This window comes from Megalops cyprinoides, chromosome 2, assembly GCF_013368585.1.
Source record: "Megalops cyprinoides isolate fMegCyp1 chromosome 2, fMegCyp1.pri, whole genome shotgun sequence".
NCBI lineage: Eukaryota > Metazoa > Chordata > Actinopteri > Elopiformes > Megalopidae > Megalops > Megalops cyprinoides.
The window spans coordinates 61,147,163-61,167,433 of NC_050584.1; the positions used below are offsets into that span (position 1 = coordinate 61,147,163).

Genomic DNA, 20,271 nt, shown 5'->3' on the forward strand with positions numbered 1-20,271 from the left:
CTACACTAGTTTAGCACTTAACTCAGTATTTTACAGACCCCTTGCAGTACTTTTCAACCACTACTCTTAGCATTGTGATACACTTATTTGTAAGTCGCCCTGGGTAAGAGTGTCTGCTAAATGACATAATGTAATGTAATGAAAGCTGCTGCTCAGTTCTTTCCACAGTCTTCTGAAGGCCAGGCCTATAGAAATAAAAGTGGGTTTCTCAAGTATGAAAATGAATTCAGGCCCACGTCTTTCTCTATGTTTTTTGAAATGGAGATTCTAACAGAATTGAGGAACTAGTGCGTCTTCTTCTAAGGCACAGAGAAAAAAAAACACCTGCAGTTAGAAGACACTGCTTTTCACACCCCTCCCATATTTGGGATACACCTCTGGGCCACTGTCTTGTTGAGAGCAGACAGTGCATGTCACTGTCACCCTTGGAAGGAGTCGTTTGTACACAAAGTTATCCTAGGAAGGAGTCATTTCCATTTTAACATCTGAGCTGACCAACACCTTTCTTCAACTTCTCAGTATGAGGCTGACCTGAAAAATGACCAGTTGCAAGATGTTTGTAGACAAATCATCTTTCCGCTCAACATTCCAATGAGGCTGTCTCAAAGAAGCCATTTCCCAACATGTCTTAATGATTTCATACCTGCGTACATTTGGATAACACATTGGTTAATTGAAGAACAAGAAAAAGCAATAATACCATAAAGTAGTGTGACAAACTTACCTAAAAATTGATTGATACTTTTCTGAAAATACAAACTGATTTAGGTAAACAAATTACTATTGTTTTGTATTTAATATCCAATGTGTTAGTATTGCCAATTCTTTTCAGTTTTTTTTTTTTTTTAAATATCACACTTCCTCAAGAGGAAACTTGGGTTATGGTCCAAGGTCAGTTTCCCAAAAGTGCTCATGTGACCACTTGCTGTAGATAAATGTGTGATCCAGCTCAATGCAAGCTAAGTAATTTTGTAATGGGGCTTTTATTGTCCATTCTTTATAAACCCTTTATACCCTTTACACTTTATACATGACCCCATATAACATGGCTGAACAAACATGATGAAAGATAAGCCTTTCTTCTTAATGAATATCAGAAATCATGTGATCGTATTTACAATCCCCATTTGCATTTCTGGTCAAAGGTTAGAAATTCTTCTGACCGATTATTCAGATAGTACTGATTAGAGGAATAAATATGTGAGTGAAAAACACTTTGTTAGTTTAACTGAAAATTTCATTCTCAAAGAACTGTATTTGTGTCCATTACAGTACTCAGCATACAATATTGTATATTGACCATACTTGTTACTTGATACACATGGCTCAATGCATTTCTTGACTGACATTCATGTATATTATCCATTTATAGCTTGATATTTACTAAGACAATTCCAGGTTATGTATCTTTCCAGGACTTACCAAGTACAGCAACAGAAATGCCCCATTGGGGAACTGAACCAGCAACCTTGGGTTATAAAGGCTCCTTCTTTCCACAACACCACATTGCTGTCTATGTGCTGTAAAAAGAATGAGATGCAGAATCTGCAATCTGATGCAAAACCTCTATCCCAAATGTATATCTCCTGTTGATGCCAGTCATTCTCTTTGTAAACTGGTGTAAGGACTTTACAGCAATGTATGTTTTTTTTTTTAAGTAAAATGTTAGTGTACGGTCTACAGAGGTCATTTTTATCTTTATTTTTATTCCTTTGGGAATAAGGTATAAGATACTGTATGTGTTTATTTTGAGGCTCAATATAGTCATAAACTTATATTGGTCATAAAATAACCACCTTTGTCCTGTTGCTATAAGGAAACTGCTAGTGAGAAAATACCTGATAAGGACATGTTTTACAGCGCAAAGAGGTTTAACCAAGACGTTGCTGACTCTCCCATATAGCTAGGTCAGCATGACAGCTACGTTGATGACGTTCCACTACAAATAGAAAGAGTAAAACGGATAACATGTTGTTCCCAGTACATACGCATCTGCGAGGTCGTTGAGAGTAGGCTACATCATGGCACTTTTTATCGATAGTTAGTATGAAGAAAGTTAAAGGTTGTGGAAAATGGAGTGCCGCACACACTGCATTGAAAGACCGATTTCCCGCTGCTTTGGGGGAATGGGGCGGTTTGTAGGCAGGTATCCGTGGGTACATACACATACGCACCTGAGAGGTCCTTGAGAGCACATCACGGGCACTTTTTTCCCTCACAAGTTAGAATTTAGAAAAGGGCTCAAAAAGAGAAGATTCAGGAAAATGACGTGCCAAACAGACTGCGTTGAAAAGCCTATTTCCCGCTGCTTTTGGGGAATCGGATGGTTTGTAGGCAGGTATCCGTGGGTGTTTTTATTCATACCACTGCTAGTCTCCGCTGGGCTTGGTGGGGGCTTTTACTTTCTGGAAGACAGAGAGGCGAACGACATCGAAGACCAGTTCACACCAGTGAACGGACCCGCGAAGATGGAGAGACAGTTCGTTCAGGAAAACTTCAACATGAGTGACTCGGATTTCTCTCACATGAGGCTTGATACGGAGGGGACGTATGCCTCGTTGATTGTCGTGTCCAAATCAAACATCTTAACTAAACTAGCATTTAACGAAATTATCAGTTTAGATCGACAAGTTAAGCAGATAAAAGCTGGGGATGGACAAATATCTTATGAAAGTAGTTGCGCCACCGTTGGTCAGTCGTGTTTCTCCAACACGATTTTAGATATCGTTAATTACACTGCTAGTACAATTGAAGACATTACTCTCACGTTTCCAATTTATATATTTAACTCTGCTCCTGTATTCCTTGGGACAGAGATTGGTGGGGTGAAAATTAGGCCTACTTCATACGAAATAGAAAGTGCAGAGGCTATTCGACTTTTTTATTTTTTGAGAGAGGACAACTCTACAAGAAACGAGCTATGGCTAAAAGCATTCACAGAGACGTTGTCCAAGGAACCTGAATCGAAACAGGTAAGTACATAAAGATGTAAAGAATATAATGTAAAAATGGTCAAATTTACCATCAGATATTTTGCATTTGAAAACGTAGTAGGGCTACAGTAGCCCATAGTCGGCGATTCGGGTTGGCCATTATGTAAGTCACAGCAGGATTTGCGTCAGCAATTTTACGCATCATTTCCGATTTATTTCAGTGTCAGAAAAACTAAAGATTAATGAAGTATTTTACACTTTTGAATAGAATTTTTCAAAGGAAAACTACTGCACTTGAATTTACGTCTTTTATCACAAGAGCTTTATGCGTAACTTTTATCATATACACTTTATGCGTACCTACATGGAAGCTTTTGTGTTCATACCGCTGGGTAAGCCAAAAATAGACATTAATCTTACCAAATCGACTTCAACTGGACATGTAATGCCAAATGCCATGACACATGCAATGCATGGGGGCGCCAAAGCCGTCTTTTTAAGTAGTCTAAAGAAAAGTTAAATTAATAAACTGGGCAGTAAAGTAGGCTATACCCCCGCAGCCCAAACGGGCCCCGCCTATGGCAAGCTGTTTTAACATTTAATAGCTAGACTGGATATGTATTGCAAATATCCGTAATTCAATTCTTCCTAGTCAAAATGAACATTTCAGATAGGCACAATGACATTCTTCCTATACACAATTGTAATTTCAGATAACCACAACGTCATTCTTCCTAGGACGAATGACGTCCTAGGAATTTATCTCTTTAATTCCCATTCCGACTAGTGAGAATACAGTTTTGACTTGGAGAAATACTATTATGGATGTCTAAAATGTAATTCCAGATAGGAGAAATGCTATTATGGATATCTAAACTGTAATTCCAGATAGGAGTGTGGTTCGATTAAATGTTAAAACGGCTTGCCATACCCCGCCCCGCCTGTCAACTATTATGATATTTTTTTAATGTTTTTATTATTATTATTATTATTATTATTATTATTATTATTATTATTTTAAAATTACAGTTACATAGGGTGCACATCATGGTATTGTCTTCATTTTTAGAGCCAATATTGGCGTAAAAATAATTTTGGATGCATTACGGCAAATTCGAATCAGTAGGCCTACAACTCAGTGACCCATCAGCAAGGTCTGGTGACTAGTTAGATAGGTAGGCTCTAGTTAGCTAGTTAATTAGCGCTATACTTCGGCAGTTAGCTGCTATGTGATGTTGGCTAACTTTATTAAGATAGGACATATTAGGACATAAACGTTAACTTGAATGAACTAGATTGTGAATCATTATTCTGTAGTTTAGCCCTACATGAGTCGACAACACAGGAGCCCAATTTACTGTGGCTGGAACTTCAAATGTTGTGCATTCCGTTCAGACACCACAACGTTTAAACGAGGGCACTTAATAGGGTAGTTGTGCCACTGTATGGCAGAAATGTGAATCGGCGTCCTTGAAAACCATAGATTTGACATCGGTAGCTTAATTTTAAAATGCAATTTGACTGTGTATTCGTGTTTTGTTTGCCGCAGGGTTGATAACCAGCCATTTGACCATGTGTTATGTCTGTGTAGGCTGCTCTTGATTTTGCTTGGATCGTTATGTTTGTTTTGCTCTCCTGGTTTGTCATCTTCAGCCCCAGCTGAAAATTTTAAGCAGGGTTAGACATTATGATTTGGTGTCCTCTATCTTATGAGTGTTTGCACTGAATGCATAATAGATCTAGAAACGAAGAGGGAGATGGGTATATTTGGCGGGGAATGTGTGCACATTAAATGCTTTTTTTAATTTACATTCCATTGTGTGTCTTTGCAGGTGTCTGTGTCATACTTCACCTCCATATCAAGGCAGGAGGAGTTTGAGGGCAGTTCAAAGTCTGTGATCCCATTTTTTTCAATCACATATGCCCTGGCCATTACCTTCTCAATTATATCTTGTATGAGGTATGTGTTCAGGTGCACGTTTTTAGACAACTATTCAACAAGCATTTGAGTATACTAGAATTTTGCTTGTCAGGAAAACGGGGTTACTTTAGAAGGTCTGTAGAAATTTCCTATATCGCAAATATTCAGGACACAGTGGCATGTCAGATTTGATACACATTTTCCATAGTTAAACTGCTGATATTGCTGGTATACTGGTGGTAATACTATTTATACTGTATGCAGTACCCAAAGAAGCAACAATATAACCCTGAGTTATGAGTCTGCGTATTGCGCATCAACCAAAGTTTGAAGAGAGTAGGTTTTGAATAGCATAGTGATGCACTTATTTGGAAGTCGCTCTGGGTAAGAGCGTCTGCTAAACGATGTAATGTAATGAACAGCAATACTAATGAATAGCATCACTACTAATAATATTTAGTATTGAATCAGTTTTGATAGTTTTCTGCCCTGCGTTTGATATAGCTAGCAAATTAATTAGCTCAGTGGTTAATTAGCAAACAAACTGGCAAACTGGCAAACTGGAAACCAGGTTATTACACAGCTGTCAGGACTGCGGCTCCTTAGCCGGGTTTGTTTTTGTTTTTGTTTTCCCTGTCCTTGTGCTTTTGTTTTTCCCTGTGTTCCAGCCCTGCCCTGCTCTCCGCCCACCTGGTCACCTGACTGGCTCCACCCGCCTACCTGCACACCTGAACGCCATCTTGTCATCAGCCTTGCCCTATATATTTCTTGTTTGTTTCTTGTCTCATTGCGAGTTGGTCTCAGTTTGTCTGTGTTGCTACAAGCTGTTTTTCCTGTTCTGCCTGCTTGCCTACCTGCTGTTTTACTGTTCTCTTGCCCGTTTTCTTGACCACGTTTTAGGATCCGGTTTTGGTATTGTTAGCCGTGCTTTTCTGGTTTTCTGACTTCGCCTGTTTTTGACTACGGTTTCTGGATTCCCCGTGTCGGCTTTATCAAACTCGCTTTGTGCACCTTATTCCGCTGTCTGCGCCTGAGTCCCTGCCTGAGCCCTGACAACAGCTAAAGAGTTTACTCACTACTAAGGTCTCTCCAATACACACTATAATAGACTAAGCATATAGTGTCAACTCAGAGACCACAGAACCACATGAGTATCCAGTTATAAGCCAAATAAGAAGTATACTTGTTGAACAACTTGTTGAGCAACTCCACTCTTTCTACATAGACGTAATCATAGATGTAAACAACAATGAATGAAATGACTACTTGCAATCTGTGCTTGCCAACCATTGCTAAAGAAAAAGCAGGCAGATGTTTAATTCTGAAATGAGATGAATTAATTTATTCCATCCCTTGCAATGTCAGCAGGTTGTTTTAGCTTGATTGACTCCACTTGCAAATGTCAGACAGTAAGACTGATGGTGATGAATGTGTGAAGCTGATTCAAGCATAAGACAATCTTATTGCTGTTAAAACCCATTTGAAATAAATCAGGAAAGACTGAAATGCTAATGTTTGTCACGTTTCCCATATTTTCTTCCATCATGTCAGGCTGGACAGTGTGAGGAACAAGGTTTGGGTGGCTACCTTTGGTGTGCTCTCTGCTGGCCTGGCAGTGCTTTCCAGTTTTGGGATGCTGCTGTACATCGGCATGCCCTTTGCTATGACTGTGGCCACTGCCCCCTTTTTGATACTTGGTAAGATTACAAGCTCTCCTTCTGAGAAGTTACAGCAAACAGATTTTTATATACTGTGATTCGATCAATAACACAATTCAATTGTTTTCAAAGGGATCGGCGTCGACAACATGTTCATCATGATCTCCTTCTGGCAGAGGACACACGTTCATGACAGTGTTGAGGACCGTCTAGCAGAAACGTACAAAGAGGCGGCCGTCTCCATCACCATCACCACGCTGACAGATGCCTTGGCTTTCTACATCGGTCTCATGACCCCCTTCCGTTCTGTCCAGTCCTTCTGTATGTACACTGGCACAGCTGTCGTCTTCTGCTACCTCTACAACATCACGTTCTTTGGTGCCATTATGGCGTTGAATGGAAGGAGAGAAAAGAGCAACCGACACTGGCTGACCTGCATGAAGATTCCAAAACCTGGCGACACTTCTGAGCAGAACAACATTTGCTGCATGGGAGGTGCTTATGATAAAGAAACTGGGGCTGAGGTACCGATGCCTATAAATGACTTATTCAAAGAGTACTACGGCCCAATTCTGACAAACACCTACACCAAAGCGTTAGTGTTCCTGCTCTATGTTGGGTATTTGGCTGGTAGTATTTATGGATGCCGCCAAATGGAGGAAGGCATAGACCTCAAAAATCTGGCAGCCGATGGTTCATACATTGGTAACTATTATGATGATGAAGACAGCTACTTTTCAGAGTATGGTCCCAATGTTATGGTAGTTGTAAAAGGAGAGTATCTGTACTGGGATGAAAAATCACTTAGCAATCTTGACGCTTGTCTTGAAAGATTTGAAAGTCTACCTAATGTTAACAAGAATATGACAACACCATCGTGGCTCCAATCATATGAGATATTTGGAAATCAATCTGATTTCAATTTAAAGGATGAAAAGATATTCAAGGAGCATTTACCAGAGTTTCTACAAATCTCAGGGTTCCAGCAAGATGTGAACTTCACTAATGGTAGGATATATGCTTCTCGTTTCTTTATCCCGACTGTAAACATTGTCACTTCAGTGGATGAGAAGAAATTATTGAATGAGTTGAGGGAAACTGCTGGGAAGTGTGAAAAAGTTCCATTGCTGGTTTATCACCCTGCATTTATTTACTATGACCAGTATGCTGTCATAGTTAGTAACACCATCCAGAATGTTGCAGTTGCCACAGCAGCTATGTTGGTGATCTCCCTCCTACTGATCCCAAACCCTCTCTGCTCTCTGTGGGTGACCTTTGCCATCGCCTCTGTCATTGTGGGCGTGGCCGGTTTCATGGCTTTGTGGGATGTTAATCTGGACTCTATATCCATGATTAATCTGGTTATTTGTATTGGGTTTTCAGTGGACTTCTCTGCGCACATTTCATACGCCTTTGTCTCAAGCAGTGAGCCGAGTACCAATGAGAAGGCTGTTGAGGCGCTCTCTTCCCTGGGCTATCCTATAGTGCAGGGGGCAGTCTCTACCATATTGGGGGTGGTGGTGCTGTCTGCAGCAGAGAGCTACATCTTCAGAACCTTCTTCAAGATCATGTTCCTGGTCATCCTCTTTGGGATGGTTCATGGAATTGTTTTTATTCCTGTGTTTTTGACCTTATTTGGATGTTGTGGCAACAAACAGCTGGATGAACAGACGGATGAAGAGCTGGATGATGGTAAAAATAGACGAAGAAATACGGGAATCTGCCCAATGTGTTCTGGCCAAAACAGGAGCAACGTGTTTCAAATCAACTCACATGTCAATCCATCTTTCAGATCAGTAGATTACAATCCTAAGAATTTAGAGATGAAAGTTCATGAACAATGTGAGGACTGCCCATGACATAGCTTGTTACCAGTTCTCAGGTGTCATTGGTCATTTTTCAGCAGTGCTACCTTGTATCATCACAGTTAGTCCATGTGCCACATGTTCAATGCAGTGTTACTGCTTTGTACTTTTTAAAACTGGAGAACTGACAATTAAAAAGTACATTTAAATGAGTGATCAGCAGTTATAAATGCCCTCTAGCCTTCTCCTGATGAAAGGCTGGACAGGAAGACCTCCTGGGAAAACCAGGGTACTGTTGAAAGCGGATTTGGTTCACCAGTAGAGGACAGTCTTCCCTCTTGCACCAGTGAGTGGGAAACTAAACTGTAGGAGACAATTTTCAGATGAGATGTTAAACCAAGGTCCTGGGTCTCTGGAATTTAAAAAAAATTCTGTTAACTCGTAATAAAATGGTGGAAAATACAAAACTAGGTGATGTATATATATATAGATATATATATATATGTGTGTGTGTATTTATTTATTTATTTATTTATTTAATTATATATATATATATATATATATATATATATATATATTTGTAGTGATGTATACACACACATCTATCTAATGTATGTATATATTTGTGTGTGTGTTTTGTGTCTACAATCTGACACTCTGACATGTCACTCAGAATGAAGATGCCCTTTACAGATACAATTTACAGACATTTAGAAATACCTAAAATAATGATCATGCCATGTATAATTGTATTCAAAGATGTTGAGGTCAAACGGTTTCATTATTATGTAATGTCTATAATAAAGTGTTTACATTTTCACATTACTTTTTGTATGTGTGAGATCTTAATAATTATCGTATTTTTAGTCATTGATTCTCTTTGTCTGTGAAGTTTGCCTCTGCAGTCTATCTTGTGTCAAGTGTAGTCTTTTAACATATTAACATTAACATTATCATTCTTGAAAAAAGTGTTTATTTTATCGTTTTATTCTACTGCTCAAGTAGTTCTACAGTAAATCAATTTGCTAATCATGAAGCATAGCAGAATTTAGCATAAAATAGATACTAACTTTTTACCAAAGCATAGCACTGAAAAAATATTGGAGAATGAGAGCTCTGAGAATATAAACACGGGTAACTAGAACATACACAAGCTGGAAACAAAATGTAGGATGACACTTATTAAAAACAATAGAGAAAGTAACATGGAATTAAAGGAAAATGTATAAGAACAATAATAAAAACTTACTTTGGGTTTAAATTGCAATGAATGACAATCAGGAGACAATAAGAAAGATATAGTTTTACCGTAATAATTATGCACGGAATGAAAACAAAAGTACTTAAGCCTGAGCTTGATTTTATCTTCATTGTGTAACAGCCAGGTAATTTAATGAGATAAAATGATTCCTGTAAGTTGTTTGTGGAGTTGTTAGTTATTAAGTTGTTAATTATTAATCGATCGGGACATTCTGAACACAGTGCTGAATGATATTTTCAGCACGATTACACCGGGCTAAAACAATAAGGAAAAAACATTCTAATAATATATGATATACAGTGCTCACAAAGTCAAAACTAACGTCATCCAAATCCATACAGCATAAGTAAATTGTGTGCAATATCTACCACTGGTGGATTATCAACAGAACTGGGAGTTTATCCATAGACTATGTTTATGCTCCACCTTTGATGACGCACAGAGACCATTATCTACATCCACAGATCAATATGACCAGTGACATCAATAATCATCAGCAGATGGATGATTGAAACCTGATTGGACTTGGGATCAGACGCCCAGAGGAACGGATCAGTGCTGCTATGCCAGCCAGACTGAATCACAGGGAGGGGAGTCGCACAGTGTCTATGAAGGTGAAACCTGAGTCATCCAAACAGATACAGCAAAAGAAACATGGGTTGTAAACTACAGACGAGAAAAGCTGGACTGACCAAAGCCTCGTAGCATGATGAAGGCTGTATGACTACTTCCTATTTTTCCTGCTGTATCTATTGGCCTCTGATGCAAAATGGCTGCCATGCATCACCTGCATGGGGATTAGATGGTTATCATTAGCAGCAGGGAGCACAACCAAAACTTTGTGTACTCCTGCTACTTTTCATTCATTCTTGATCCTCTCTCTGAAAATCACTTTGCCTGTCCTCCTTCAAGACTGATAACAAAGCATGGGTCTTGATACTGAGGCCTTGACAGACTTTCACAGCTGTGTATACTCATTCACTCATTTTTAACAACTACCTGTGGAGCCAAAGACAAATTTCCACATTTGTGGACAATAAAGTCATATTATTATTATTATTATTATTATTATTTATCAAGTATTGGGTCCAGTAATTTGACAAGAGGAACACTGACTCCTCATTCTTGGAAGATGAGGTTCTGCAGAGTCATGGCTAGCATTGAGTCTACGCCAAAAGCACAGCATTATCATCTAGCTCATCCAGTTCCATGACGCAGGTTTCACTGAGTGTTGGAGAATGTGATATAAATCCATGTTGACTGCATCATCTATGGACCTGTTGGCCTGGTAGGCAAATTGTAGGAGTTCACGTTTCCATCTCATCTGAAATGGCACTAACTAGCTAGCTTAAAATGCAAAAATGTATTCCTTTTAATATATTACCCTTTAATGGGTTCGTATTTGAAAAAGCAAATGTTAGGTTGGATGTACTAAGCATGTTTAAACCACCATTGTCAGGATCCTTAACACTCGGTGTGTGCCAAATATGTTTGACCAGCTCATTCCTTTTGGTTTTGTGTTCAAACAGCACTTGAACTTTCACAGCAAACTTGATGTTCATATTAAAGCACAACTTCTGTATATAATCTCAACTGAAAGAAAATCCATGGATATTCTTTCAGAGAACAGGCAAAAAGAGTAAGGGAGTATTAAGAATTTTTCTACTTATTAATGTTAATATTGGGACATTCTTAAAATTGTTGTTGGAAGTCTTACTGCTTTTCTTTTTTCCAGAGTTAAGGTCAGGGTGAGGTCCATGCCAAGTTATCTGAAAATGCAAAGAATCAGTTAGTCTATCTTTCTCTCCATGTGTCACCTAGAGTTGCCAGAATAGCAGATAGACTTTGAACACAGGAATGACATTTACACAGAAAATTCCACTTGGAATCGCTCACAGGGCACAGTAAAATGTCAATGTACGATTTTTAGCAATGGGGGCTGCGTTCAAGTGTGATGGATTGAATCTGAATGTTTCTTTTTAGTAAAGGCTAATATGATAAGTATAACAGGCCAGAACTCTTGAACTAGAGCTTTTTGATTACAAAACCAGGACAACATGAGGATATAATGGCATGGCAGTAAGGACACTAGTTTCCTTCTCATAATATTTAACCTCTATCAACCAGTATGCAGTAAACAGGAAGAACAGAGGGACTTTCCCTCCATGATCAATAACAGATGTCCCTGTAAAATGAGCCCAACTTTTCATTTCCTTCTGTGGAGAAGCTGGCCAACACTTCCCACAAAACACACAGAAAAGAGCAAACAGCAAAAAAAAAAAAACAATTTATTTTAAAACCCAGCAAAGAACCTAGCCTACACAAACTGACAGCACAAACAAAATGAACCTCTCCCCTGTTGAACCTCTTGACCTGCTATCAAAACTTAATTTGTGAGACCATATTTTTAAAATCTATTTTCACGGGAGACAAAAATGCCTGAGTAGGGACTAGGGTATTCACTCCATACCTGAGAGGATGACAAATTATGAACTTTAGTCCCTTGCAACTTTTTTTTAAGATTGTGTGTGGCTGAACAACCTTGACAGCAAAATCAGTGGGGAAGATCTAAGCAGCTGGGCACACAGGATCCTATGCACATAGATAAGCTACGTTAATTAACAACTCTGACAAGGAAATACATGCGGGTGAATTAAGTCCCTAGAAATCAACAACTTGTGAACAGTAACGGTACAGCCCTCGCAAAGAGACAGATCAAGTTCAGTTGCACGAGTGATTACAAGCTGTAACGCTTTGTGAGGAAGAGTAGCACAATTTAGGAGGAGGACAATGGCGTGCTGCCATACAGACTGCATTGAGAGACCTTTATCAAAACTCTTTAAAAAATTCGGACGTCTTGTCGGCTCTCGCCCCTACTGGTTTCTCATCATCCCCGTGTTAGTCTCCACTGCATTGGGAGGGGGATTTTATTTTCTCAAAGACAGAGAAGCGAATGACATCGAGGAACAGTTTACCCCGCTGAACGGACCTGCCAAGCAAGAGAGACAATTCGTTAAGGAAAACTTCCCTTACGACAAATCAACGTTTTCCAGCCAGAGGCTGTACACTGAAGGAACATACGCATCTCTCATAGCTGTTTTTAAATCAAACGCACCGACAAATGCAGACTTACAAGCAGCGGCATTTGATGGAATAATCAATTTGGACAAGAAAGTCACTGACATCACTGTGAGTGATGGGACAGAACAGTTTACGTTCAACGATATTCGTTACAATCGGAGTGAGAAGGCGCCCACCACTGATGTGATATTTCCGGGGCTCAACCTGAGCTCAGAGTTTGGCGGGATTTTCAGCAATGACAGTGTTTGGGCTGTTAGACTTTTTTACTATGTGCAGGAAGATGACAGCAGCCAAAAAGCCCATTTATGGCTTGAAGAATTCCTTAAATTCTTCTCCAGTAGGTCGAACATCAATGGAATTGAAGTAAGTTGCTGTAAGAATTTGACGGACAGTAAATATATACAGTCCAATGTATAGGCTACAAGGCTGCATCATCCTATTGGTCAGCATCAGTATCTGTGCATGCATATTTTTACTATAGGATTCTCCCTGTAATACTTGTTGCATTACAGAGGAGTTCTGGACAAACGAGACAATGCCCCTGGTGTGCAAAAGTTTGTGGCGAAAAATTCTCATACAGAATCACAATATACACCGCACAACGTACAGTATACACATTTTATGAGCTACACAGACTATTGGGAAAATATGTTTTTTCCCCCTATTGGAAGCCACAACATACAACAAAAGACAAATAAGTAAAGGTTAGTGGCCAATACCCAGAATGAAAAAAGCATGTCTCTCTCATCTGTTAATATCACAGTTTGAACTGTGGTGTTTATAGTAGTTGTTGCTATGCATATGAAAAATTTCTACATTGTAGAAACACATGCAGAAACATGTGTCTTTCTGCAACTATATCATACAAGACCATTTACTCATGCACTGCTAATGACTAATGTGCCAATAAGATGTTTTATCACACAACCACTATAAAATGCCTAAAAGTCATGTCTGTAACCTGGTTAGAATATTTTATATTTTGTATTACAAGATGCGTAGCTAAAACCACACCTTATAACATACTTGCATTTGAAGATTTATATTGCTGTTCATATACATTTCAGGCACTAGTTACTTGAACTGATGTTCAAAGTTGAATTTCTTTCTTGGAGGTGTGAAAAAAGCTTTATACAGATTGATGTCCAATAAATAGACAACAGAAAATGCATCACTGCTTAAGGTATGTGCTTTTATGAATCATTCCAAAACGTGAACCTGCTGAAATTACTCACAAACTGTGACATCTGATGTGACAGAGAGGGTAAACGTACCTATTGAGCTCATGTACCTATTAAGCACACTACCATCTTTGAGCTCAAATTATTTAAAGAAAAAATGTATTATCCTACTTGATGTCTTAACCAATTAACGTGTTTGTTACTACATACCTCCTGTAATTTTAAGACAATCAGATAATTGCATACTCAGATATGTGTATCAATGTGTTCACACTTGCTGGTGGCCATTTTGAAAGCTGTCCAAAAACTTTATTTTGGGTAAGTATCACTACTTATTGCAAAATTAAGAGATTAATGTTTAAAATTATGCATAGTATATCTTGGAACTTGGATGTGGGAAATAGTTACAGTTAAATCAAAAGACTGTTTTAGAGACATAGCACAGGCACTACAGTACATAGTTAGCATACTAGCCATGTAAGATTGTGTCCTACACCAATATATTGCATCACAAGTATTACTGGCTTGCGTTTTAAAATCCATAATACCATACATTTCCAGTTTATTGATGGTCAATAGTTGTAGATTGCTGTAATTTTTAAAGAATTCATATCATTGTAAGGTGAGCTTAAAGGGTACAGTACTGTAAAAACCAGAGAGCGCCAGTGTGACATCAACAAGATAACATCAACATATAATAGACATTATCAATATTGTTTGTTTGTATTAAAGTATTGTACAAACTTGATCTTATAACCTAGATCATTTATTTTGCAAAATATTGTACTAATATTTCATTTAATATTTATATCATATTTATATAATATTTATAATATTTTTTTTTTATCAAAAATTGTTGCTGCTCCCATTAAGCTCAGTGTGCTCCCTTTAAGCTCATTGTAAAGCTCATGTAAATATTTCATAAACGGACTTTAAACATTCACTGATGGTTGTCACTTTAAGTTAATCTTTAAAAAATGATTAATAAATTATTTTTGCAGCCTTAAGATGACAAAATCGAGGCAGAACTATGGTTCATGCCCAAAGATTAAAGATGCATGTTGTCTATACAAAGAGGGAGCCATCAGAAACCTGTCATATCTGTCCAGGAAGTTTGGAGTTGACAGAAAAGCTCTGACCCAGAGAGTAAAGGAGCACATCAGTGTTGAGGCGCATCAAAGGCAGGGTGTCTACCTGAGTGTAGAGACAGAAAGGGAGATCTCAGGTTGTCTTCAGGTAGGCTAGGTTAAAGTAAGACAAACTGAACCATTAAATAGAGGGGTCTATGATAAGAGTCAGTTTATACAATAGGTACTGATCACTGATACTAATATACAGGCCTGAATATATCTGTGTGTGTGTGTGTGTGTGTGTGTATTGAAGTATGTATTTATTTATTTAATTTCTTCTCTGTGTATATCCTTTCCTAATGGGGCTACGGATTCACCAGATCTGATCTTTTAGATCTGGTGCAAGAGTATGTGCAGGTGAATGATCTGAACACACCTTTTACACTTGGGAGGGCTGGTCCCAAGTGGTTCCAGAGATTTATAAGAGACCATCCCGAGTTGATGGTCAGAAAATCTGAGCAATTTCCTGAGTCAAGGGCCAAGGCAACGAATGAGACTGCCATTCTTGACCACTGGTTCAATGAAGTTCTATTTTAATGGCTTGTTGCTTGATTTTAGTGGTTTGGTATTTGTTATTGACTCTTTACCTTTGAATAAAATTTATTTCAATGATTTCTAAAAGTGTTTTTTTTTAAAATAAACAATCAGTTTGAATAAAATGTATTGTTGTGAGCTTATTTGGAACAGGGGTACAAAATGTACACATTAAGCACAGCCAGGTTTTTTGCATTTAAAGATGTATATCTTTATTTTAAACTACAAAAGCATTTAAATTAAGTTAAATATTATTGTATGAGTGATCTTCATTTTAACATCACTTCTCCTGCTGAAATCAATGTCATGTGCTCTAAAAATGTGTCAATGTAGATTTTGGTGAGCTTAATAGGTACGTTTACCCTAGCTAATTGCAAGGTGTATGGCCACAACTCGTTTCAGTGATTCATTGATGCAATATCATATTCTATTTTGCTCTGATTTTGCTAGTTTGAATGCAAAGCTGGTTCAGCTTTAAACTATAGCGTGACAACTGTCATGCAGTAATATTGATATTATTGATGAAATTTTCTTTATTTCTTGTCTTTCTAGGTGTCTTATTTTACGTCATTGTCTCGGCAAGAAGAGTTTGAGAAAAATGCAGAAGAAGTTATTCCTTTATTTACCATCACATATTTCCTTGCCATCACCTTCTCAGTGGTGTCATGTATGAGGTATGCTTTCTTTGGTCTAGGTGACATTGGGCCTCCAGGATATGCTCTAGTGAAATGAACTCACTTTAGTCAAGCTAGTCAGATAGACCAGGGTTTGCAGTGGAAACAGAGATGCTCAGAGCAAAGGAGGTAAAAACTCCAGCAGGGTGGCAAGATGAGGTCAAAACGTCCTCTGCACTTGAGTGTACTTTCTTAGCTTGCTGAGGAAGCATGGAAAGTTCTACAGAACAATAATCAAGACTTTGCTGTGCTGAGAGACAGTGATGTGCCTCCTCTTTGATTTTGAATTTGAACTGATGAAGACATGCAGGGACCTCTAAGGATCATGTAATCCAGAATGATGTTTGGGGTTGCCCTTGAGTGCTGTGATCATTGTCGCTGTTGTTTTTTTCCTGTGGCAAATAAACAAATATTTGATTGCCCCCCCCCCCCCCCCCAAATCCTTTAGGTTGGACTGCGTGAGGAACAAGGTGTGGGTGGCTGCCTTTGGTGTGCTCTCTGCTGGCCTGGCGGTGCTGTCCAGTTTTGGGATGATGCTCTACATTGGTGTGCCTTTTGTCATGACTGTGGCTAACTCTCCCTTCCTGATACTGGGTAAGTATCTCTAAAGTAGCCACTACAAATCAACAAATGTTATTTTGCTTGACATGATGAACACAATAAAGGCTCTGGTAAAACCTTTGCTACTTTCTTTAGGGATTGGTGTGGATGATATGTTCATCCTCATCTCCTGCTGGCAGCAGACCAACGTCCACGACAAAGTCGAGGAGCGTCTGGCTGACACGTACAAAGAGGCGGCCATCTCCATCACCATCACCACGCTGACCGACGTCCTGGCTTTCTACATCGGCCTCATGACCCCCTTCCGCTCCGTGCGGTCCTTCTGTCTGTACACCAGCACCGCCATTCTCTTCTGTTACCTGTACAGCATCACCTTCTTTGGAGCGTTCCTGGTGCTTAACGGCAGGCGGGAGAACAGCAACAGGCATTGGCTGACCTGTAAGAAGGTTCTGAAGGAACACCCCCCAGGTCGCTCCAAAGGCTTCTACCTCTGCTGTGTGGGAGGGGCTTATGACCACCACACTGGCTCAGAGGAAATCCAACCAATGAATCACTTCTTTAAGAACTACTATGGGCCCTTTCTCACTAAATCGTGGACCAAAGCCTTTGTGATCCTGCTCTACGCTGCGTATTTGGCAGCCAGCATTTATGGGTGCTTCCAGATACAAGAGGGCATAGACCTTAGGAATCTGGCACCTGACAGCTCATATATAATTAAGTATTATAATAATGAAAAAGAGTACTTTGCCAAATATGGTCCAAATATTATGGTAGTCGTGAAGGGTGAATTTCCATACTGGAATGAACAGAATGTATCTGAACTCGACACCTGCATCACAGCTTTTAAGAATCTCTCTTACATTGAGAAAAATGGATTTACTTCTTGGTTTCAGTCATATAAAGAATATGCATTAATGATGAATTTGAAAGTAAGTGATGAAAGGGTGTTCAAGGCAAATTTATCTTCATTTCTTGAATACTCTGACTTCAAGCAAGATGTGAACTTCACCAACAATGTGATCTATGCCTCACGGTTCTTTATGCAAACAGCGAACATCACCGCTGCAATCGATGAGATGAATATGTTAAATGAGTTTAGAGTCACAGCTGAGAAGTGTCCTGTCCCATTATTGGTTTATCATCCTTCATTTATATACTATGACCAGTATGCCGTCATAGTGAGCAGCACCATCCAGAACATTGGAGTCACTACTGCGGTGATGCTGCTGATCTCCCTCTTGCTGATTCCAAACCCTCTCTGCTCTCTGTGGGTGACCTTTTCCATCGCCTCTGTCATTGTGGGTGTCACCGGCTTCATGGCTTTGTGGGACATCAACTTAGACACCATATCCATGATCATTCTCGTTGTCTGCATTGGCTTCTCGGTAGACTTCTCTGCGCACATTTCCTATGCCTTTGTCTCAAGCAATAAGCCAAGTGCCAATGAGAAGGCTGTTGAGGCGCTCTTTTCCCTGGGCTATCCTATAGTGCAGGGGGCAGTCTCTACCATACTGGGGGTGGTTGTGCTGTCTGCAGCACAGAGCTACATCTTCAGAACTTTCTTCAAGATCATGTTCCTGGTCATCCTCTTTGGGTTGTTTCACGGTATCATGTTTATCCCAGTGTTTCTGACCTTCTTTGGATGTTGTGGGGACAGCAACGGTAAAGATAAAAAAATGGCTGACGGTAAAAAGCCAAAAGGAGATAGGGCAATGCACCCTGAGACACATTCCAATGCTGGTATGCCAGATAGGGGACTGCACTGCAGACACAACCAGCACAATCCATCTTTCAAGACAGGCAATGACCCTAATCAGTTTCCACAGTTGAATACAGTTTGTGGCAAGCCAAGATGCCAGGAGGCGCACTTCATTGGGATGAACAGCATGGAGGGAAGGATGTACTGTGAACAGAAAACTGGAGTCAATCAGAGGTGGATTCCACAAGAATATGGTGTGCAACGCGTACAAACAGTGAATTATGGCCAAAACAAGGGGTTTAACTGCAGAAATAGTCATTTCAATGCAGGTTTTGAAACAGATGATCCTTACCATCATTCACCAACCAATATTAGTAGCTTCATTGATATCCATGACCCAGTGGAAAATGGTAAAAGTCAAAACAGAAATAGGGTGAGTGTTCCAAGGGCTTATTTCAGTGCTGCTATGGCAGCTGGACTAAACATCAGGGAGGGAAAGATGTGCAATCCCTTTGAAGACAAAACCAGAGGTGACAAAATGGGCAATGCACAAGAAAACGGTGTGCAATGTCCACCATCGCTGGATGATGGTCAGAATAGGGAGTTCACATACCCACAATGTTTTGACAAACCAACTCCCTTGACAGACGGAGACCATATTCAACATCCACAGATCAAAAGGATGAGGGACACCTGTAACAATGAACAGATAATTGATGGCCTAAACCTAAACAGATCTGGGGTAAGATATCGAGAGAAATGCAACAATGCTGTTAGACCAGCTGGACCAAACTGCAGGGAGAGAATTATGCACAATGCATATGAAGACACAACCAGAGGAGATCAAATGGATGTGGGACATGAAAATCATGTGAAATGTCCACCAGTGGATTATCACAAGAACAAGGAGTTTTGCCAGAACAAGGAGGAATGTGTCAGTGCTGTTATGCTAGCTGGACTGAGCTGCAAGGAGGGGAAGATACACAACACCTATAAAAACAAAACCAGAGTCATCCAAATGGATATGGCACATATGGACTGCCCGTAGCTTTTTGGTCTAATGACAAGTGGCTGTAAACCATTTTTTTTACTATTGTATCTACTGACCTTTTTGGGCTAAATGGCTGCCATGGTGGTTGAAGGGAGTTGCCCACCCCCTTTCCACAGTGATTTACAGTGTTTTGACTGATGACACTCAATATGTAATACATAATTCAGCACAGAAATATACAGATACAGAAACAGAAAATTATAATTATGCCATGTATATGTGATCATTTATTTTTTCAATGATGTCGGGTTAACAATGTTTATGTATATGAAAAATAACATTCATATGTTTTCTATTAGGACATCTTTCTAGTACATAATTTTAATTCAAATGTTTGTTAAAGCTTGTGTTCATACTTTGCATGTCACTTAAAAGAGGAAAAATATATATACATTAAAAGAAAAAAATATATATACATTGTCTCTGGGTAAACTCCAAAACTTGTTCTGTCACCCTTTCCTTGTGCTGTATCCATTTGGACGACTTTAGTTTTAATAATAAAGACTCAAACTCAAACTTCATGTTGTCACTTCTCTCATAAGGTAGGATGAGTAGGCTACTAAAATGGTATTTAACATTACAAGACAATCGGTTGTCTGTCTGTCTGTCTATCTTTCTACCTCATCTTTTTGCTGCTGGTAGCTTGTGACATTTCAAAGGCTATTCACGTGACTATTCGGCTTAGGGCAGGGGCATCATAACACTTGTAAAACACAAAATGTAATACACAAACACAATAAAACAAAAGTTTTTCAAATGTTGCGCTGATAATGCCAGTGTTA

At 39.2% G+C, this 20,271-nt stretch overlaps 2 protein-coding genes across 2 annotated transcripts; both read left to right on the forward strand.

Moving 5' to 3' along the window:
• Window positions 1–2,264: 2,264 nt before the first annotated feature.
• Window positions 2,265–8,312, forward strand: LOC118771921 (patched domain-containing protein 3-like). The gene is made up of 5 exons (XM_036520096.1): window positions 2,265–2,972; window positions 4,766–4,893; window positions 6,406–6,551; window positions 6,645–8,204; window positions 8,305–8,312. The coding sequence occupies exons 1-5, from the start codon at window positions 2,265–2,267 to the stop codon at window positions 8,310–8,312; spliced, it is 2,550 nt and encodes an 849-aa protein (XP_036375989.1).
• A 4,056-nt stretch (window positions 8,313–12,368) lies between these two features.
• On the forward strand, window positions 12,369–19,486 carry LOC118771928 (patched domain-containing protein 3-like). Its single transcript, XM_036520107.1, has 5 exons — window positions 12,369–13,022; window positions 16,057–16,178; window positions 16,627–16,772; window positions 16,875–18,401; window positions 19,326–19,486. The coding sequence occupies exons 1-5, from the start codon at window positions 12,369–12,371 to the stop codon at window positions 19,484–19,486; spliced, it is 2,610 nt and encodes an 869-aa protein (XP_036376000.1).
• The last annotated feature ends 785 nt before the right edge of the window (window positions 19,487–20,271 follow it).